The sequence below is a fragment of the Abrus precatorius genome, unplaced genomic scaffold (assembly GCF_003935025.1).
Source record: "Abrus precatorius isolate BTA unplaced genomic scaffold, Abrus_2018 Scaffold5, whole genome shotgun sequence".
Classification (NCBI taxonomy): Eukaryota; Viridiplantae; Streptophyta; class Magnoliopsida; order Fabales; family Fabaceae; genus Abrus; species Abrus precatorius.
The window spans coordinates 1720999-1742626 of record NW_020874395.1 but is presented as its reverse complement, the minus strand read 5'-3'; the positions used below and the strand labels follow the sequence as shown (position 1 = coordinate 1742626).

At 30.6% G+C, this 21628-nt stretch overlaps 3 protein-coding genes across 8 annotated transcripts; 1 reads left to right on the top strand and 2 right to left on the bottom strand.

The window, feature by feature from the left end:
- Positions 1 to 2760: 2760 nt before the first annotated feature.
- LOC113867164 (outer plastidial membrane protein porin-like) lies at positions 2761 to 5640 on the top strand. The gene is made up of 6 exons (XM_027502257.1): positions 2761 to 2923; positions 3031 to 3098; positions 3451 to 3561; positions 4332 to 4418; positions 4511 to 4719; positions 5126 to 5640. The coding sequence occupies exons 1-6, from the start codon at positions 2875 to 2877 to the stop codon at positions 5430 to 5432; spliced, it is 831 nt and encodes a 276-aa protein (XP_027358058.1). The 5' UTR covers positions 2761 to 2874; the 3' UTR covers positions 5433 to 5640.
- Positions 5641 to 9342: 3702 nt separating this feature from the next.
- On the bottom strand, positions 9343 to 12865 carry LOC113866929 (hypersensitive-induced response protein-like protein 2). Of its 5 annotated transcripts, none has more exons than XM_027501727.1 (6): positions 12726 to 12865; positions 11514 to 11711; positions 10813 to 10933; positions 10571 to 10662; positions 10368 to 10464; positions 9343 to 9886 (listed from the first exon to the last, which is right to left on the bottom strand). In XM_027501727.1, exons 2-6 carry the CDS (start codon positions 11700 to 11702, stop codon positions 9525 to 9527), a joined length of 861 nt encoding a protein of 286 aa, XP_027357528.1. In that variant the 5' UTR covers positions 11703 to 11711; positions 12726 to 12865; the 3' UTR covers positions 9343 to 9524. The 5 variants fall into 5 exon arrangements, with proteins under 5 accessions (XP_027357528.1, XP_027357530.1, XP_027357531.1 ...); XM_027501729.1 differs by having other exon boundaries at positions 11514 to 11716; positions 12726 to 12843; XM_027501730.1 differs by having other exon boundaries at positions 12507 to 12734.
- Positions 12866 to 15745: 2880 nt separating this feature from the next.
- LOC113867637 (probable serine/threonine-protein kinase PIX7) lies at positions 15746 to 20872 on the bottom strand. 2 transcript variants are annotated; one of them, XM_027503041.1, is made up of 6 exons: positions 20442 to 20872; positions 19349 to 19725; positions 19112 to 19247; positions 18611 to 18747; positions 18396 to 18519; positions 15746 to 17065 (listed from the first exon to the last, which is right to left on the bottom strand). In XM_027503041.1, exons 1-6 carry the CDS (start codon positions 20623 to 20625, stop codon positions 16557 to 16559), a joined length of 1467 nt encoding a protein of 488 aa, XP_027358842.1. In that variant the 5' UTR covers positions 20626 to 20872; the 3' UTR covers positions 15746 to 16556. The 2 variants fall into 2 exon arrangements, with proteins under 2 accessions (XP_027358842.1, XP_027358843.1); XM_027503042.1 differs by having other exon boundaries at positions 19349 to 19686; positions 20442 to 20862.
- Positions 20873 to 21628: the final 756 nt, after the last annotated feature.

Below are 21628 nucleotides of genomic sequence, written 5' to 3'. Positions count from 1 at the left end.
ATAGTTGTATATTGTCAGTATTGATTCATATTTAGAAAAAGAAGATCAAATATATTTATAACAAATTGTACAAGTAGAAATATTTACAGATTTTGCAACTGTTCATTCAACAGAGAAGAAATAAAGCACTTCTGCGTTCATCATCTGACTTATAAATACAAATACATAGAAATAAAACATAATAATGTCTCTGAGTCGCTGAAAATTAGAAACCAATAACCAATACAAGAAGGGAGAGAGGAAGGTATCTACTGACTCCACGAATTAATCTTTTTAACTTATTTCACTTAATAATTTTTATACAATAAAATTTATTAATCTAACTGTTGAAATACAAATTATCTTCATAATTATATATGTCAAAATTTAGGCAAATTGAACATTTACGGATATGTAATTTTATAGTTGATATTTTTGTACGTTAAAATAAAATTATTTAATAAAAAATTAAGTAGTTTTTAAAATTTTGTATACTAAACATACTTATTGAAAATTTTTAAATTAACAGGTGAATTAATAAAATTTGTTATGGATAAAATGTGGTTAAACAAAATAAATTAGCTAAGATTTATTCTCACACTAAGTAACAATTTGCTTTGATTCCTAAAAGCCTCCATCTATACAAATTGATTTCCAAAGTTGCCAACTTGCTAAAAAGTTCATCCACTCGAGTGCCAATTTGTATATGTAAAAACTCCAGAAAACCAAGACAGCACAAGAAACGTCTTTCAAGATTGAAATCATTTATTTACTCAATATATATCATCTGTGAAAAGTGATAAAGAAAGGTTATGGATGATGCATTTACACAAAATCTTTATCTAATAATATGAATCAAGTTGCCAAAGAACTGTATTATAATTGCAAAGAAACATTAGCATGGAAGTAACTGCACACGGCAAGATTACAAACAAAACTTCACTTTTTGCCAGCTAGTCTTGTTCTCTATCCAATATGTTTGAAAAGATCCAGCTTTTCTTCCCTTTTCAAATTCATAATGCAAAGTTATTTTGCAAAGCTCTGCACTAGTGTTTGTGGATATTATAATGCAATACAAACATCACCCTTAGTAATGTAACTCATTAGAATATTCATCTAACAAGTAGTATTCTCCATGTTTGATATCTCAAGAAAAGAATATTAATAATATATTTTTAATTATTAACTAAATTTTATTAAAAATTATAAAAACATAAGAGAAATATTAAATTGAAAGTAAGACTCCATAAATGTTATTAAGAGTGTGTTAAAAATAGTGTATTATTAATATTTCTCTATCTTTAAGATCATAACAATATTATTATCAAATTGTCAAAAGCAAAGTTTTTAATAAATAATTATACTAAAAATTTGAGTTTTAATTGAGTTTAATAATACCATATGATTTATGCAACTGACTTTACTTAATAGAATAATGTTTGATTGTTGTTATTAATGAAAGTTATTAAGCGTTAATCACAATTAATAATTTCTTTTCAATTGAATTTGCAAAATTCACTAAATTAACCATGCATTGTAGAATAGTGGTCATACAAGTACGTGAACCAGCCATTTGATTTTGTTGTTTCAATGGTTAATTAGGTTACAAAAAATTAATTAGATTTCCAATCTTCACTCCATCCATCCTCAATTGGAATCAAAAGCAAAAGAGAGAGAAAAAAAAACTAGAATATAATACTGTGTGAGTTGGGTGATAGCTAGTGCATTGTTACTGTCACTATGTAAATGACAATTCAGTGATGTAATACACTATGCATGAGCAACCAAATTTCTTAATTTTTCCAATTGAAAATAAAATATAGATTTTTCTGTCAGTGTGTCATTCAATTACTGCTTCAAGTTAGTGATGTGAAAAAGAATTTGCTTATATATAGCATGACACTTAACTAAATTATTAGTTACATTTCAAACTTCAGTTAGTAATAGTAATTAGATAGTAGAACAATTTTTTAATTAAAAGATTGAGAAATTTAATGGTTGCATAAAAATTAACAAGAAACCAAAGTCGTCTATTGAGCTTAGTATAGATATTACAAGTATTTAAAAAGATAAAAAAAAAATACTATAAATCATTTTACTTATTCCGAATGCAGATAATAAAGTATATTGTATAAAATTTGAGCTTAACTTAACATCTTTTTAATGTGTCTTAGAATAAATTTTGATTTATAAATTAATTTAATTTATTTCTGAAGGGTTTTTATAACTAATATCTTTATACAGCTAGACATGTAATATATTTCATTTGCTTAAAAAAAATAATAAATATCTTTCCGAAGTTAAATGTATTAAATTTCTTAATTTCTACTTAATATGTTTTAACTTTACGGAAAGATTCATCTTAGATGGATCATCAAGGGAAAAAAAAATCACAAAATACTATTCATTTTTTGTTCATCAATTCAAAGATAAGCTATGTTAAAAAATTATAAATTTTGCTCATTTCTCTTAATTATTTTAAGCGTCATTAAATAGGCTCTACACGTTCACGAGGGTTCCACCATAGCTTGGAGCAAAAGAAATTAGTGAACGATTTTTCGGTTTGAAATTTTCAAAGTAAATTAAATTCAACCGTAGCATTGTAACTTGGAGCAAAATAAATTCTTCCCTTGAAATTAACATCCAAAATTTATATCAATCTGACGGTCACAAACTATCCATACCCCATTTCATTTCCAAATCCAACGGTCCAAATCTTCTCTCCCTGAGAACCCCTTCCCCCAAATAAAAAGAAAAAGAAAAAATCCATTTTCTGAAATTAGGGTTTCAGCTTTCAACTACTACATATATTTTCTTTTCCCAAAGGAATTCACCGTTTTGCTCACACTTCTTCTTCTTCTTCTTCTTTCATTTCCAATTGTGTGTGAAGAAACCATGTCTAAGGGTCCTGGTCTCTACTCTGACATCGGCAAAAAAGCCAGAGGTTCTCTCTCTCTCTCTCTACACTCACACACACACACCCATTTCGATTTTGTCAGTTTTTGGGCATTTTTAAATAAAAAAATTAACTCTTTTCTTTTTTGTTTGTAGATCTCTTATTCAAGGACTACCAAAGTGACCAGAAGTTCACAATCACCACCTACTCACCCACTGGAGTTGTAAGTTTTATTTTTATTTTTTAAAATATTTATGCTATTTTGCTTCATTCTCAGGCTTGATTGAGTTGGATTTATTGCATTTGCTTTTGGGGTTTGTTTATTATTGGAGTTAGTGGGTGGTGGTGGTGGTGGTTGCACTGGAAGATTTGTGATTCAAGGGAATTTTGTGTTTTTGTTGTTTTTTGGGAGCATTGTTATTGTGAATTGTGATATCATTAACAGTGCTGTGTTGTGGGTTTATTATTCAAACGTGTGGGGCTTGGCTAGTTGCTTGGTGTTGATGCATGGTTGTGAGAATGGTACTAACTTTGGAATCATCTTCATCTATGTTTTGTGTATGTTGCTGCTTCAGGCTATAACATCCTCAGGGACCAAGAAAGGTGAGCTTTTTGTGGCTGATGTTAACACCCAATTGAAGAACAAGAACATCACCACCGATGTCAAAGTGGACACGGATTCTAATGTAAGTTCAAGGTTCTTGTTTGGAACGTTTTGCTGTTCTTCTTTGTTCTGTTTGGTGGTTGATATGTGCTTTACTACCCCTTTGAGGTGGGATTTTAGCAGGTTTCAATTTGTGGGTACATTTGTATTTTAGGTTAGAATATCAAATGGGGTCACTCCAACATTAAAAGTTGTCAAAAGAAATTGAGAGTTGATAATTTCATAAGAAATTCTGATGTTGATTATGTTGTAGAATTGAAATTGGGGGCTTTGTTTACATGCTGTCTGGAATTGAAGGGTGTTTCACTGTTTCTACATGTTCCCTTCCTTTTTTTAATGTCCATAGACGTATGTTATGTATTTATATATCCCTAGTATTCTTATTCATTCAATGCACAAGTATCATTTGGTCTGACTTTGATTTCAGCCAATGAGTTGAGATGGGTGGGCAACTCTTTTGGTCCCTTAATTTGTGTGCATATTTGATGATTAAAATTCATAGTTTACTGAAATATATAATGCTCAATTCTTAAACAGTTTTACATGTAAACATTGTGGCAATGGGGATATTTGAATAATTTTATTTGTATGATTTGTGCATTGTAGCCTGCCTGTTTTTTATTAAATCCAGTTACCAGTACCATGTCAGGCTGATGCCTATGTACAGCGATTGATGTTGAGTAATGTCAACCTAAATCATATTCTTCTTGCTGCTATCTCAATTTGCTTTTATCTTGTTTCCTATTCTATTACGATTATTCCACTAAAGTTGTTAATGCATCTGCATTCCAGCTCTTCACAACCATCACTGTTAATGAGCCTGCTCCGGGTCTCAAGACTATTTTTAGCTTCAGAGTTCCTGATCAAAGGTCTGGAAAGGTGAGTTGAATCAATCATTTTGCACCAGAAGCTTTGATTCTTCACATGAAAGCATGATTTACTAAATTTGCGATACAAACCTCCTGCAACAGGTGGAATTTCAGTACTTGCATGACTATGCTGGAATAAGCACCAGCGTTGGATTAACAGCAAACCCAATTGTTAACTTCTCTGGTGTTGTAGGAACTAATGTACTTGCCCTTGGTACTGATGTTTCTTTTGACACCAAAATTGGGGAGTTAACAAAATTCAATGCTGGATTGAACTTCACCAAAGATGATTTGATCGCGTCATTGACTGTGTGAGTAATTGTTGTCCCTTTCCAAGAGGATGTTTCTTATTTGAAGCGTCAAAATTTATTTCATTCCAACTTCTACAAGTAGACTTTACATGTGGGAGATATGGAATTTTTAAATTAATCTTGAGCTTGAATTGCTTACAAATGACTAGGAGAAAAGTGCTATTGTAGTTTCCTAATGCTCCAGAGCTGATTAGCAAACCTTGTGAAGGTTCATGAACATAGCAGTTTTTTCTTTCCTCTTTTTCTTTTTAGTTTTTGTTTACAGCTAACCTTACCTAGTGAGATAAGGCTTTGTTGTAGGATTTATGTATTTGAGTATACTTTATAAACTCTCTTAGGTATGTGTTTGAACTGATTGATTGTATGAGCTTACATGTTTGGTGATGCGATGAATTCATGTATGCAGAAATGACAAAGGTGATGCCCTGAATGCTTCATACTACCATGTAGTCAATCACTTGACCAACACAGCTGTTGGTGCTGAAGTGACTCATAGATTCTCAACCAATGAGAACACCCTCACACTTGGCACGCAGCATGCATTGGATCCATTGACCACCGTGAAGGCTCGTGTCAACAACTTTGGCAAGGCAAATGCTCTGATTCAGCATGAGTGGCGTCCCAAATCATTCTTCACTGTTTCTGGGGAGGTTGACACCAAGGCCATTGAGAAGAGTGCAAAGGTTGGATTAGGTTTGGTTCTGAAACCGTGAGTAATTTTGAGGCATTCTGGCAAGGGCTTTGAGGTAGGCATTAGGAAAGAACATAGTTGTCTGTCAGACTGAATTGTTTTTTTGAGGTTGGTTCTCTTGGATGCAAGTGTTCATGATGCTTTGATTGGATTTTGAGCAACTCAACGTTGTATAAATAAGTAATAGGTTATTACTACAAACCAAATATTCATAAATCCTTACAAGATTTTGCAGATCTCTTTGTTGAACTGATGATTGATACTCATTATTGAGGTTGTTATCTGCAATAACCCCCTTTAGTGGTTTTTTTGTTTTAGGATCAAAACACCTTTTGCAGGGAAAGAAGTCAATTGCCCCATAATTAATTCTGGGTCTGAATTGTTTAAAATTGAATTTAATTGATTTCGATCAAATTAATTTTGGAATTGATGAATGTAATTGAGATGTGTGTTTAAAAGTAATTTTAATCATAGATTTATATTGGAAGATGTTTTTTTTTCACTAAAAGTTGTGAGATGATATTTTTATTGACAAAACAAAGAGCAGTATTGTTGGGTAAATCAGTTAAAATTGAATTTGGAAGAAGTGAACAGTTTTAGTTTTTCTGTTAAATTAAAGGTAAAATGCATTTGCACTTATTGTGATGTTTAGAGCAATTTTATTCGATGTTTCTTTTTAATACTATTTAAACTTTTTTTGATTCATTGTACGAGAAATTAAGGGAGTTCTGTATTATTATTGAAAAGGTATTTATTGTAAGGGGTGATTGTACTTTGTTTTAAGAGTAATAGATTTTTTGAGACTTGTTAAATATAATATTTATCATTACGAATGTGGTTTGTTTTCACCATTTGAACATAATTCTTTTCAACTTTTAAATCATTATTTTTTTAACTTAAATTCTTTCAATATTAATTTTATTGGAATTTATAAAAAAAAACAAGTCTTTATTCTGTCCTGCTTATTATCAAGCCTTTGCACCTGAAGAACAATAAATGTTTTCTTGTTGCTTTAACTTTTCATTGTTTGTAAACTGTTATCATTCTTGTAAATTTTATTTTATCTTCTTTTAGCTCAAGTTTTTTATATGATAAAATTTATTCTAAAAATGTATAAAATAGACATATCATTAGCTAAACAACAAAAAGAAAAAGAAGAATCCTAAAGATGGGTAGTGTGATCCCTTAGAATCACTCTGGTTTTCACTGTCAATGCGCCTGTCATTGTTTGCCACCATTTAAGCGAAAGTTATATTCTTTATTTTTTTTGGCTGTAAAGTTATTCTTCTGAATTGTGAAGTGACGAACTTTATATATATTGTATTTAATAGGGATTTTTATTTGTATACGATATTTAAAAATAACATATTAAAATATGAATTTTGAAAAGCTTCTATTGACAATTTTTGTGTAGAGATTTACAAATATAACAGCTAAAAATTAAAATAATAAAAATTATCATTGATAAATTTTGAAAATTTTTATTTTTTTAATATTGTTTAAAATTTCATATTTTAGTATTTAATTTTTTTAATATAAAAAAGTCTATTTATAATACAATTATAAATACTATGTGAAATGTACACACAATTTTAAATATTCAAAAATATTAGAGTAAGAATTACTTTACTTAAAAAGAGGTAAATAGTAGGTTTTCTATTTAATTAATACATATTTAAAAATTAATTCTTAAAATAAAATTTCTTTTAAATTAATTTCTTATAGAGTTATTTTTTTTTATGTCACAACTAGTATCGATCATGTACTAATGATAGCTTTATTTTTATTATTTTTTAATACTCTATTAGCCATTTTAATTCGATATCATTCCATTAAGTGACACGCGAAAATTAAAAATTAAAAATAAATAAATAATAATATCAGAAAAAAGATAACAATAGTTATTATTTTATTATTATTTTATATTATATCGGGTATATTTAGTCGATACTCACCCACTTTATGACACTTGTTGAGAAAGTAACAGTATCAGACATTAAAAGACAATAGCACTGTTCGTTGATCGTGATGCTTTATGTCTATTAGTCAACATGTGTCAGAGCAGATTGGATTATTTAAATATGGAGAGTTATTTCATTGGGGTAAAAACAAAAACATAGCATTTCTCTAGCAATCAAGAAATATCAAAATGTAGACAAAATTTTGAAGGTTAAAAAGAAGTACATCGGCAAGGACTTTTCTCTAGCCAATGGATAAATCAAATGCTTGGACTTGAAGAAGGGGTGTGTGTTAGAAGGGTTGTATATTTGCTCCCAAGATAATCATTGTGCAAAGGGTTTGTACCCATGATGTTAAGAAAAACCATGAAGGAAATGATTTGAATGATGAGTTGTGAGGACAAGCTTTTGTATGGTTTATTATCTGTCCTTGTTCTAGATGATTATAGAATAAACATTAACTTTTATTTGACTGATAATTTTTCTTTTTCTTTTGACGATCGTTATCCAAGATGGATGGATCCATTATAGACTTCATTCGTGTGTAGTTGACCATTCATATTGACCACTGACAACGCTATCGTCCTTTGATGTTTAAAACTGTTGTCTTTTTGACACGTGTCATAAGATGAGTGAGTATCGATCAAATGTAGTTGATAAAGTGTAAAATAATAATAAATAATGATTATCGTTCTCTTTTTTTTTATATTATTATTTTTTTTTCTTTTATTTTTTTTTCTAATTTTTAATTTTCACGTGTCACTTAATGGAATAGTATCAAACCAAAGTGGCCGATAAAGTATTAAAAAATAATAAAAATAAAGCTATTGTCAGTGCATGACCGATATTAGTAGTAACATGATAAAAAAATAGCTCAGACAAATAATTAGTTTGAAAGAAATTTTATTTTAGAAATTAGTTTTTAAATTAGTTTTTAAATATATATTAATTAAATAAAAAAGCCTAAATAGTGGGTATATGTGAATTACAGTAATTAATCATGAATAGCTTACATTGTCTCGAACAATGATTTTTAAATGAAAATTCATGTATTGTTGGTACCTTAGTCTTAGTAAGTTGATTGTTATATTTTATTCTTTCCATTAGCTTCTAAAAGTGGTTCACAAAAATAATCAAGCTTCAACAAGACCTTGTTCATCAAAATATTCATGATACTGCCACTACTTTTAGCCAATAGTTTATTATATTTGAGATTTGTAAGCTAGAAATGAACTTGAGACATAAATTAAAAGAAATGTTGGCATATATTATTTTAATGGGTATGTTAATATTAATTTTTAAAGTTAACTCTAAGTATTTAAATATAGTATTTTCTTTTTTTGTATTTTTAATATATCACCCTATATGTAATTTAAGATTTCTATAAGCAATTTTACCATATAGTAGATGTCATTTAATGGATAGAAAATAGTTTCACATAGAAAGACCAATTTATAAACTTTTTTTCTTTTCTTGTGTGCAAAGAGTAAATAAAAAATTGGCTTATCCATTTTATTATATTTAAATGCGCGACTCTGGATTGGATCCAAATTAAATCAAATGGGAAACTAAAAATAAATAAATAAATAAAAAATTAATATAGTGCATAAGTTGGGTGATTCACTGAATTATAAGGAATAAATGACAAAAATTCATATGAAAATGTTTCCTTGTACAAGAACCAAACTAAAAATGAGAGTCATGAGAGAACCAAAATTTTAATTTAACCAAACAAGAAACATTAAAATTATCAAAGTAGTATATATCAGGCAATGTTTGTGAAAAGTTTACATTAGGAAATGCCTAAGCATCAAATTCCTTAAAATTAAAAATCACGAGGCACATTTTTAAGAAGCCGAGAGAAGTGAATCAATGTGCCGCGTCCAGGAAATAATAAATACAGAAAACTACAAATTTACACATTTTCTCACAAAATAGGACTGATAATAAACACAATATTTTGGGAAGTAATACGAATTTGACTGGCACAAGCAACTTGACTAAAAGTCTATCCTCAAGCAAACATGCAAAATTGCACATTAGCACTTAGGATATAAAATAATAAAACTAGACACAAGTGCTCAAACAAAAGCAGCATTTCCTGACAAAGCCTGATATGCATACTATTTGTTATTTACAATTCAGGAAACCGTAACTTATATCTGTGAAGCATTGGCCTGAAGTAAACCGTCCCGGATCTGCACAGCAATGTCCTTAACTGCACCAGGGCCATGTGGTATGAACACAGATGAGGACTTTGAAGATGCACCAATTTCTTTCATAGTGTCAAAATATTGAGTCACAAGCACCATGTCCATGACATCCTTTGCAGTTGTCCCAGGAACATTCTCAGAGAATGCAAGCACACTGTCCCTCAGCCCATCCACAATGGCCTGACGTTGACGAGCAATACCAAGTCCTGACAGATATTTGGACTCGGCTTCTCCCTCAGCTTTCTTGATCTGCAGTATTTTTTCTGCTTCAGCCTTCTCGTTTGCAGCCAACCTCAACCTAGCAGCTGATAAAATTGCAAAAAAGATTAGGATATAATCATAATGATAAATCAAAATTTATGTCATGCAAGAGACCTGTAAGAACATGGTGCAACATACAGAAGTTTGTACCGCAAAAGAAACAGTTAATGTTAAAATATAAAAAAATTCCAAATCCAAACTTATTTTATCAGAGAAGCTGTAATTTTTTTCACCAGAAACTAAACTCACATGCTTAAAGCTACTAACCAAACCATATTGCAAAAACATGCCTATACAAGAATGGAACTGCTCAATTTAAAACCAAGCAAAAACTAAAAACAAGTTGAGTAAAAAATCTGCATGCAAACCTTATGCAAGGAAGAGTAATTTGAAACAGGAAATTGCAAAAATAGATCAATGTTACATAGCAAAATGCTCTTTTATTAGGAACTAGAACATTAAGGTTCTATAACCTGACATGCAAAAATAGATCTGCGATACATAGCAAAGTGAAGTAAATATTACCTGCATTGATCTCATTCATTGCTCTCTTGACATTAACATCAGGCTCTATATCAACAATGAGGGTCTGGACTATCTCAAATCCATAAGTTGACATGGCCTAAAACATTAATGTTACATTAACTTGTTAACAACCTTCATGATCTACTGAAGAATATAAAGAGATAAAAGAGAAAACAAAGTGATTAGTAGAAAAGAATGAACACCTTCTCAAGCTCCTCTTCGACAGCCTTTGCTATATCATTCTTTTGCTCAAAGACAGAATCCAACTCCAGCTTTGGTACACTGGCTCTGATAACTGAAGAAAAGCAAAATATTATAAGCTTTAAAGAAGCCACAATTACAATTATGCTATAACACAATTATCAATTAATCTGTATGAATGCAATAACTGCATTGCAGGTATGTAGCATTTCAAAATAGAGTGAAGCAGAAAAGTCATACATACCATCAAAAACATATGATTGGATCTGCTCCCTTGTGTTGGTGAGCCTATAGAATGCATCAGATGCTTTCTCAGATACAGCACGGTATTGCACAGACGCAACCACAGTGACGAAGACATTATCCTAACATGTTAATGGCAGTCAAACTCTAACAACAGAACATAATAAATCACATAGGAAATGTCATTTACATTTAGAACGAAATGTATTTTACAGTATCTTTTTCAACTTAAGTAAAAATGATATATTGGAAGTGGAAAAGGAAATTTCCTGAAGCATAAATCCAAAGAATGGGGTAGGGGAAAGGAAAAAAGAGAGCATATTAAAAAAGATAAACTGATAAAGAGAAATGAAAATAGTAACCAGGTAGGGAAAAAAATGTGTTCAAAATTCAACCTCAAATTACAAAAATCAATCCATTACATAGACCAATGATAACCAGTAACAAACAATATACCATTAAAAAGAAATTCTGTGAAGTTAAAAGTCAATTAGAAACCACAAATAAATCTTGTTGGAGAATTGCTAATTTTGTAAATGAAGTATGAATTGACTAATACTACGAAGATAATTTTTTTATGATATTAAAAAAAGTAATAAGAAATCATATTAACAAAATTTGATTTCATGTCAGAGGAAGACAAAATAGATAAAAGACAGCACCATGAAACAAAGTAGGTGGAGTAAAGGAGGCAGAAGAGACCTTGGTTTTTGTCTCACATCGAACATCAAGTTGCTGCACACGTAGTGATAAGCTACCAGCAATCTGGTACCCAAGACACCAAGGTAAGCAATGACATCCAGGTTCTAGAACATCATCAAATTTTCCAAAATGCTCCTTAATAGCCACATTTGACTGATCTACTTGATAGCAACCAAATGCTTGACCCATCCTTCAATTCTGTACTCAAATAACACTACTCATCAAACCAGATTAAACTTGATGAAAATTTGTATTTTACTTCCAACAATCTTTTTCAATTTTCAAAATTTACATCATCAGTTTACCAAGAGTTTGTTGCTGTTATCCATAATAAAGTCTTAAAAACTGGTAGCAATGGACAGTGACATGCATAGCTATACTGCTTATACATTAGACAAGAATAATGAAACAGCGAAGCCATTATAAGGAGGATAATTGCAAGATGTTCAAAGTTCAAACCTCCATACATATAATAACATAATTAAATTTGTAATCATCTACAAAGGAACAGTGACTAAAAGGTCAAGAATAAACAAAAGCTCAGCTAAAAACCAAAATATAAAGAAAAGAAATATTCAACAAGAAAATATAAATGCTTATGAGAGTAAGATACTTATTTCAGAGAAGGAAAAGCAATGAAACTGAAATATATAAGTGTTTATGAATGAAATATTTGATTAATTACAATACTACAGTAAAATTATAAAATTGAGTTTATCCGGTGAATCTGACTTTTTCCTGTTTCAAATAGGGAGGTGAAAAAAGTAGAATAAAAATCAATTACATATCCATAAAAAACTCAGTTCTCATAAAAAACACATTTGAATTGGAAATCCACCTATCCTACATCAAACCTTATATAGTCACATTAATTTTTCTTATAGTGATGCTCCTCTACGGTTTCCCTAAGAATTATACAGAAAATAAAATCCAAGAAAACAAACATGGAGCCCTAAAAGTTAGAAACAGTGAAACACGAATTGTCAATAATACCTTCCTCGAAGCCAAAAAGTTCACCAAATAAAAAGAATATGAATTTGAAAAAACAAACAAAAACGAACTGAGCTGATCCCAGAAAGCAAACACCAAAACGAAACACAACCCTTTTGAGCACAATTCAAAATCATAACAAGAGCATCTCCCAAAGAAAATTCAAAGGCAAATAGCGATTCATTTTCCGTGCATCCAAAGCGAAAGAGAAAAAAAATGCACCTTTTAGTCAGAGAAACTCAAATATTGAATCTTTGTATTTATCCACTCCAACCCAAGTAGATGCAATGCAAAATTGCAAACTGCAAAACACACTTTTGCTTATATATACAAATGATAATCTGTGGGCATAACTCATTTATGGTGATTATATTAATTTCTACTTAGTTTATTTCACCTATTAAGGGACCCACCTTATTTCATCATAAATATCTTCTTCCCACTTGTTTATTTACAGGTCATGTTAATTTTTGTGTGTGCCATTTATTATATGTTACTATTTTTATTTATTTAATGCAATTTTCTTTCTTCTTTTTTTTTTTGTGTGGAAGGTAATGCACTTAGAGATTAATTTAATCACTGAGATTGATTCATTTGGTTTGATTTATATTTTATTGTTAAATAATTACTCATTATTAGTTTCTAAGCACTACAATAAAAGTTTTGCAAGTTTGTGACGTAATTGATTCTGAAATGGGATAATTTTTTTTTTATGTTTTCACTTGCTAGAAACAAAGGATTATTAGATCATAAATTTATAAGTGGCATTTATTTATTTAACTTAAAAATGTGTTTGATAAAAAAAAAAGGCTTTTTCAAAAAGATAATTGTTTTACTTTAATCTATTTTAGTTTAATTATTTATTATTATTTTTTATCCTTTTTATATTCAGAAAGTCTTAGGACTTGTTTATTTTTTTCTTTTTAAATATAATTTTTAGTTTTTAAAAATAAAAAACAGAAAAAATTGTTTGTTAAAGTAAATTTTAAACATTTTTAAAAATAATATTTTATTTTCAATTTTTAAAACTGAAAAACAGAATTACTATTTGATTTCATTTTTAAAAATATTTTTTTAAGTAAAAGCAGTTTTAAAAATTAAATTATCAAACAAATTTTATTTTTATTTTTTCCTAAAATAATTTTATAAAATAGTTTTAAAATATAATTTTTAAAAATAAAAAATCAAAACTAAATCAACAAGCCTTTAATATTCTCTCTCACTCTCATTTTTATCATATAAATTACTAAAATTATATTATAAATTTATTTTTATTTAATAAATATATTTAAAATATGAATAAAATTAAAATTTTAATATTTGAAATTTTTATTAACTAATTGAAATTTTTTACGTCATTTTATATTTTAACTCAACTACTAACTTTATAAAAAAAATTAATTTAATTTGTGAATGTATTGACTTTTAGCTCTGAACTTTTTTTTAATTTAAACTTTCAACTAATTTATTGTCTAGTTTTATCAAACATAGAAATATAAAAAGAATGATATTGAACTATAATTATATAATGAAAAATCATATAAGTAGTATGTGTTACATAGATCCTATTTTTATACCATCTTTGTGTTAGTTTTTGCTTTAATTTGCTTTCTTTTGTGTGTGTGATAATGTGATATGTTATAGATATCGGAAATGCACACTTCATCCCAACTTTTAGACGCAGACTTGATAAAGACATGATTCCACGAAAGTCTATGTTTTTGTTTTTAATGTTTTTGGTTAGAAAAGTCTAATATTTGTCCCCTAACATAAATCTCAAAACAATGTTATAATAATAGGTTTGAATTTCAGCTATGCTAATCGTTTGAAATGGAAAAGAACGTTTTAATTTGTAAAATATTTGACTTTAAAGCGATTAATTTGTCTTTAAAAGAGTGGCAAAATATCAGCTGCTAAGCCCAGGTAACACCTTATTAGAACAATTTCAGCTTTCAAGTACTGAACAAATTTGATTAGACTAATGATTCTTTTGAAAATATTAATTAAGCAATTGATATATAAAATTTGTTACTAAATATTTTAGTTTTATTAATATGGAGTTTTGGGATTCTAATTAGTATTTTAAAAAAATAATTTTTTAATTGATTGCAAGATAAGAATGAAATGTGTGGCTATTGCAGCACCTTGTTTGTGATGCATTTGATGTGTTTCTTCTGCGAAAGATAACAATGCTAAAGTCAGAAGCAACTTGTTCTTAATGGTGTTAGCATAATTACATGGAATGTGGATATTTCCAAACCTCAATGGTGACATTTACACAATGCAATGTGAATATGAAGATGACTAAAATGGCAGCAAATGGTCAAAGGTATAATAAATTAATTGCAAAAGATGAAAAACAAAAAGCCAGCTAAAGCCAAGTCTTGCCAACTTAGCATTCTCCAAAGTTGACTTTTATTGTAATTATCAATGGACCACTATTACAAGATATCTCTCATCCACAAATATAAATTTTCCAAGCACTTCTTAAATTAAAATAAAAATATTTAAGAGAAATGTTAAAACCATAAGAGATATATACATAATTAAATTAGGTAAAATATAAAATCTCATTTGAAAGAATATATTTAAATTTAAACAAGAAGGGATTTTATTAACAATGTGTAATATTTTTAAAAAATAAATTAAAAAGATTAAGGTGCCTTTTCAAATAAATATTATAATGAAGAGGTGATAATTTTCGAAAAAGAAAATTGACTAAATACTTCTCCAAAAATATGAGACTTTAACTCACCCAAAAAAAAAAAAAAAAAGTAACCTTGGGTTCATTATCCATTTGTAAAAATTGGTCTTTTAATTTCAATTTATGCCATCAAAATGGTTTGTATCAATTTAGTTTTTACAAAGACAAAACTGACATCATCTATTATATATTATAATAACTTAATATACATTTTGACTAAATAACTTCGTTAAACACTTATTTCATTTATCTTATTTTAGATGTCACTTCGTATTAATACACATATCATCAGAGAATAGTTAATTTAGCTATCACAAGTTCTTATTTATAGAAAAATGTAAACCAATTCTCTAAAGACCCTAGTTAAAGAATTAAAAGTGATTTTGTTTTTATTGCAAAGTATAATACTATACTTTTCTCATGATTTTCAATATGCTCCCAACATGATTTCCAATAAACTAAAAGCAAGAATCTTGTTTATAACTTCGATTATGAACTTTACTTACTGAAATATGTTAAGAAAACATGCTTAATCTAGTAAGCTTTTATAAGAAGTATACTAAAATAAACTGAAAACAACTTATACAAACTCTATAGAAGCTCTCACAATCTTCCCATGCATGCAGATTGCAATGGAAACAGTTGCATTTGCAGCTAGCAATTGTACCAATGCCTCTATTTAAGTGTAACATGAGCAGATCAAATGAGAATATCCAAACTCTCAAATAACATTTCACAGCACAGTGTTATGAGTGCAAGAAATTTGAAGGTATCATTACACAATTGCAATAAACAATGAATCCATTTTACAAAGAAACAAAGCTCTTTCTAAACAGGCAACATATTTAACAAACCAAAAGTAAACCACAAGCCTTAAATCACCAAAAAGGAAAGAACCCTGCAGACTAAGCACTTTTTAAGTTGTTCAAAACTCTAGCATGTTTCTCTAACAACATTTGATTACACCAGTAAGTATTTACTGAAACATATAATGTCAAATAAGTATGTAAAAATCTATGACTAACACAAGTTAACACTGCGCTCTTTTACTTCTTTACAAAAAATACAGTCTGACAGGAAGTAAACACATGATATGGTTGAAAAGTTAAAGGAGTTCAGTGAATAACAATTCCCTCACTTGAAAGCTGTATATGACAGTTTGTTCTTCCTATTTGTCATGCACTGACCTTATATGAGATTTTATAATGATAAAAGACTTTAACAATTGCCTAAGGTTTCAGAGAAACACTCTAGACACAACAGTTTCTGTTCAGCTAATCGCCAAATTTGAGGGAACTGAATGAATAGAGAATCAAATTAAAAAAAGTGAACACTGAACAGTGATTCTTTTACCTAACTGGTTTTGGAGACTTTCTGTAATGAAGATATGGAGAACCATGTGGACAATTTGGACTTGTCAAGGTTTTTATAGGTTGACCCTTCCTTGGCACAGAAACTAACTGTGTTTTGATAACATTTTTATGATTTGGCATGGACATGGTACGATCTACTCGTGCTGCTTGGAAGTGATAAGATGAGATAGCCATATCCTTGAGGTTTGGTAAAGGCTTTAAGGCTTGAACAACTTCGCTCATCAAAGGTCTAGATTTTGGATCACGGCTAAGGCATTGAGCGGCCAGCTGTGCAGATTTCTGTGCTCCTTTAACTGAGAAGTGACCTTCAAGGCGGGGATCAATTATCCGGTAGAACATCCTCCGGTCTCCAAGTACAGGTCTTGCCCATTCTACCAGATTGTGTTCTCCATTTGGTCTTCTCTTGTCAATTGATCGCCGGCCAGTGAGCAACTCCAGTAGCACAACTCCAAAGCTGTAGACATCACTTTTTGATGTCAAATGTCCTAATCAGAATTGGTAGTTTCAGGTTAATATGAAGTGTTGGTGTATAACTATGCATGAAGCATATCTAGCACAGGGTAATATTACAGGTTATCATTAGGCAAAACCAAAGGTAGCTTTCTTGCTTATTATTTCATCATGATTCCTTCTTGATTTGCAGATTAAGATCAATAATTTAACAGTATGATACTTTTGAAAGACCCCTGCCCCCCACCCTTTCTCTGATATTCTTGATGAATTTGAGTAATTGATGTATATCTAACTTTCTTAATGCTGCCATAGTATTATTGAAAATTGAAATAATTACTGATTGACCCTTTTTCAGAAAAGTTTGTTAGGCAATGATGCTAATGATTTAATAGTATCATTATTTGTTGTCACACACAGCATATGAATTATGAAGTCACGTTGATGAGGTAGAGAGCAAAGTCGGTTAAAGAAGGGAAAAAAAGGGTGAAAAAAACCAGTGCCCAAACTGCCCATGACTTGCAGCTCACGTGTTACAGTATTTATGGATGATTATTAGTGCCGCATTCTCCATTTTGTATCATTGTGGTTGTGTTTCATATTGATACAATAGCTATTCTTCATCTCTCACGCAATAATATAGGGTCTTAAAGTTCAGAAAATTTTTACGTTATCAGAGTCTAATCCTATCGGTATGATTAAAGACAGCAGGTAGCACTTTGATCATCATTTAACAGTTTAAACTTCTAATTTAAATTATTCTTGCAGAATAATGTGTGCACATGCAATGAGCAGAAGGGTGAAGAGTCAAAAGTGGAACATAATATGAAAAAACTCAAAAGGGAGACCGGTTAGTTTGTATGTCACAGATTACGAAAACAGATATTTCATTCCAAACACTTAGTAGGAGGCTTAATGCCATAAGACGTGGATAGAATACAAGAAATAGTTTGTCCTTTCATAAACTTTAGACTCTGGATTCTTTGTGCATACCAGCATTTATTTGGGCTATCTACTTGATCAAATTTGAAAGGATATCTCAAGCAAACTCAGATATACAGTACAGAGATGCATCAACAGTGGAAATTTGAGAAATTTGTGAACCTCATGTCCTTCCTAATATCTTCAGAATGCATATTTCATTCTTCAACAGGATCACTTTTAATTTCTGAACTATTACAGCTGTGTTCATAGTGTAATCGACATGAAATAATCTAACTAAGCAATAGACAAACATTTATCATCGATTAGTTGAATATGCAAACTGCAGCACCATTAGCTGTCTTGAGTCCTAATTATGTAGTGAAGTAATAAGTTCAAGAAATATTACCGCTCGATGAGAAATAAGGAAGGCTCAAAACTCACCAGTCATCACATACTCTGGAGCAGCATAACCATATGTTCCCATAACTCTTGTTGATACATGTGTCTTTTCTCCCTCAGGACCATCTTTGGCAAGTCCAAAATCAGAAAGCTTAGCATTGTATTCCTATAAGCATTTGTGGTTTTAGCTTTTGGCATTTGGGTTGGAGGATGAATGAGAAATAATTAAAACCGTCTTGACTAGTTTACTTACATACCGCATCTAATAGTATATTAGATGTTTTGAAATCACGATATATTATTGGCCTCCGAGCTTCTTCATGGAGAAAAGCAAGACCTTTTGCAGCACCAACTGCAATTTTCATTCTGATAGACCAAGGAAGAGGTAGGGGCCCTTCAGCATAAAAAATGGTGGTTACTAGAATAGTAATTAATGATACAGGATAATTTTTTAAGAGCATAGTGCCAAGTAGAAAGAACAAATGCAATATTGGAAGAGAACCTTTTTTCACTTTAGTTTTTGTTCTATATGCATGAAATCCTGATAGTTGGAACTAATTACTGGATTAAGATTATGGTTCTGTATAGAATAATTTTTATGAATTCAATAGATTATTAATTCTAAATTGAGTTTCACCCATACGGTTAGCATCCTAGGATTATAGTTGCTTATTTGATAGACTAGATGAATAGTAGTGAAGAGATGCAATAGAAACAGAAAAGGTTTACTAAAGAAATAAAAAGGTCTAGTAGTGTACTTCTAAAGAGGTGGTTCTCCAAACTTCCTCGGGGCATAAACTCATAAACCAATAACCTTTGGTCATCTTCAATGCAGAAACCAATCAATTTAACAAGATTAGGATGGACAAGATCACCAAGATAATTTAATTCAGCCTGGAAGTAGAAAAGGAAAATTGAGAATGTTAACAAAATAAGAATGGTAAAATAAAAAAAATGAAAAGGAAAAAGTTGAGAAGGTTATATAAGTTTCTTACAAGCCACTCTTTGTGACCCTGATGTCCATTGTGGTTGAGGGTCTTGACCGCAACCGTAAGCCCAGTACCTGGTTTCACAGGTGCTGTTCCGTTCTCCTCGATCCAACCCTTGAAGACACAACCAAACCCTCCCTCACCAAGAAGACTCTCTGGTCTGAAATTCCTAGTTGCCACCTTAAGCCCATTGAATGTGAATTTTCTCAAACAAGAAGCAACCTTCAACTCCTCACTGACTTTCGGTGTGGAAGGGATACTTTCTGCCTCACTAGTTGTTATAGAGGATTCTGGAGGAGCAACTGTTTCCTTTGAGATTTTTTCAAAAGAAGATTTGTTTCCCTCTGATTCAATTATCACTGACTTCAGGATATTATTTTCACCTAAAAACAAGAATGAATGGTTACTTACATGGTTTGATTCTGGCATTCTCGACTCTACACAACTTCATTGCAATATCATTATACTTGAATATAACTAAATAGTAAATATAATTAAGCAGTATCATGCAAATGGTCAATGAATCACAAATTTGTCTAAATCGACCCAGAAAATAAATTTTGGGTTGAACATCTCTTACAATTTTTATATGATTGAATAATGATTCTCAGTGTTAGTACTTCATTTTTCATCATAACTCATTGCCAAGATGCATATAGTGATTTCATTCAATACTTAATACAATTGTCAGATCAATTGGATAGGGCATACAAAATATATTTCTTGGCTTTGGATATGATCAAGTGCAGACGATGTTCACAAAAAAAAAAAAGTGCTGTGGTCCAATGGTAATGCAGAAAAAAGGTCTTGAAAAACTTCTATTGTTTGCAAATGAATCAGTTATACCTCCAACTTCCTCGGTACAAATGTACAATACTAATTCATATCGCTTTTATTACAAAAAGAAACTCAGAATTCATTTGGTTTCTTATAACAAATTTGCATCCTCAAACACAAAAGGATATGGATAGATCATATCAATAGAACCAAAAAACTGAAAAAGTAAAGACGATCTTTTTTCTCCACCCAAAATTGATGCAAATGACAAATAGAATATATTTTATGAAGCAAAAGAACTTGGACATGGAAAGAAAATTACCATTATGGGCACTAGTGCCACTTATGGTGCTATCAACTTTTGATCTTGAAGGTATGCAGCTCCCAAAGAAATTGAATCTAAACCACCTTCTTCTCTCCTTCTCTGCACTACCCTCCTTCTTCCTTCCCTTTAACTTGTCCACATCCAAACTCCCTGCTTGAACTGCATTATTCCCAAACCCCATCTTCCAAAAACTCTCACAAACAAGTTTCCATGCCACAAAGGTCTAAGACTCTAGATTAAAAAAGGGCAGTTCAAGTCTTCAAACCACCCCACTTTCAATAATTGAACAATTTGGAACTCATAATGAACTAAACAAAAAGAACAATATCATGGTATTGAATGCTCTCAAGGATCAACACATGTACACTGCTGAATGACTGAAACCCAGTTGTGAACTAAGTCCAAACTCCAAAGCAAAGTGGTCTCTTGTGGGAAGAGAGAGAAAGAGAGAGAGAGTGCTTGTGACAGTGGGAAAGTTTTTCCACAACGGGCAGGTCGGGCAGGCTTGAAAATATGAAAAGTAGGCAAATGGGCAGTGAGGGCAAGAGAGAGAAAGTGACAGCCATTTCTTTTTCTTTTTGAAAACAGCACTGCCACTTGGTAAATTGCAACCTACAACATATGACTTTCACTTTGCTCTCTAAATTATTCCACAGATAATGTTCTTATTTCCATGAGGAACTAATATACAAAGAAACCAATCATTAAATTAAGATTAAAATGATAAGCATATAGAATGTTATATATCATCAACAAAATGAATATGCATAGTTTGGTAGCTTCTCTTCGTGCACCACATTTGCATTTTCTATAGTTTTTTGGTCAATGTAATGTAGGACTTTAGGAGCACTAGCACTATCATTCATTCAGGTTATGACACGATATCTCTACCTTGATTCTTTTTTCTTGATGTGTATTGATTATTGGTTTTCCATGTATTGGCATTGGCACTCATCGTGAGGTTAACTTTTTTGAAAGTTTTGTGAGCTAATTCATGAAGGAGGAGACAATGGAATCAATCATTGTCAGGGTTCCTTAGATGCCTTTAAAAGTGTGGGTTCAGTCAGTATGTGGCCCAGTACTTGTGTCTTTCCTTGAAACCAATTTCTATACTTTTAATTTTATCAGATTATTCTTGTCCACATTGTAGCTATATTCACAAAATAGAAAGAGAGTTGTGGCTT

Excerpts from the sequence above, each read along its gene's own strand:
- LOC113867164 (XM_027502257.1), top strand. The coding sequence starts at position 2,875 with ATGTCTAAGGGTCCTGGTCTCTACTCTGACATCGGCAAAAAAGCCAGA. Across the intron at positions 3,099-3,450 it reads CCTACTCACCCACTGGAGTT|GCTATAACATCCTCAGGGAC; the intron begins GTAAGTTTTATT and ends TTGCTGCTTCAG. Across the intron at positions 4,720-5,125 it reads TTGATCGCGTCATTGACTGT|AAATGACAAAGGTGATGCCC; the intron begins GTGAGTAATTGT and ends TCATGTATGCAG.
- LOC113866929 (XM_027501727.1), bottom strand. The coding sequence starts at position 11,702 with ATGGGTCAAGCATTTGGTTGCTATCAAGTAGATCAGTCAAATGTGGCT. Across the intron at positions 10,465-10,570 it reads TCGAAGAGGAGCTTGAGAAG|GCCATGTCAACTTATGGATT; the intron begins GTGTTCATTCTT and ends TTAATGTTTTAG. Across the intron at positions 9,887-10,367 it reads AATGAATGAGATCAATGCAG|CTGCTAGGTTGAGGTTGGCT; the intron begins GTAATATTTACT and ends CAATTTTATCAG.
- LOC113867637 (XM_027503041.1), bottom strand. The coding sequence starts at position 20,625 with ATGGGGTTTGGGAATAATGCAGTTCAAGCAGGGAGTTTGGATGTGGAC. Across the intron at positions 19,726-20,441 it reads TGGCACTAGTGCCCATAATG|GTGAAAATAATATCCTGAAG; the intron begins GTAATTTTCTTT and ends TCTTGTTTTTAG. Across the intron at positions 19,248-19,348 it reads AGGGTCACAAAGAGTGGCTT|GCTGAATTAAATTATCTTGG; the intron begins GTAAGAAACTTA and ends TTCTACTTCCAG.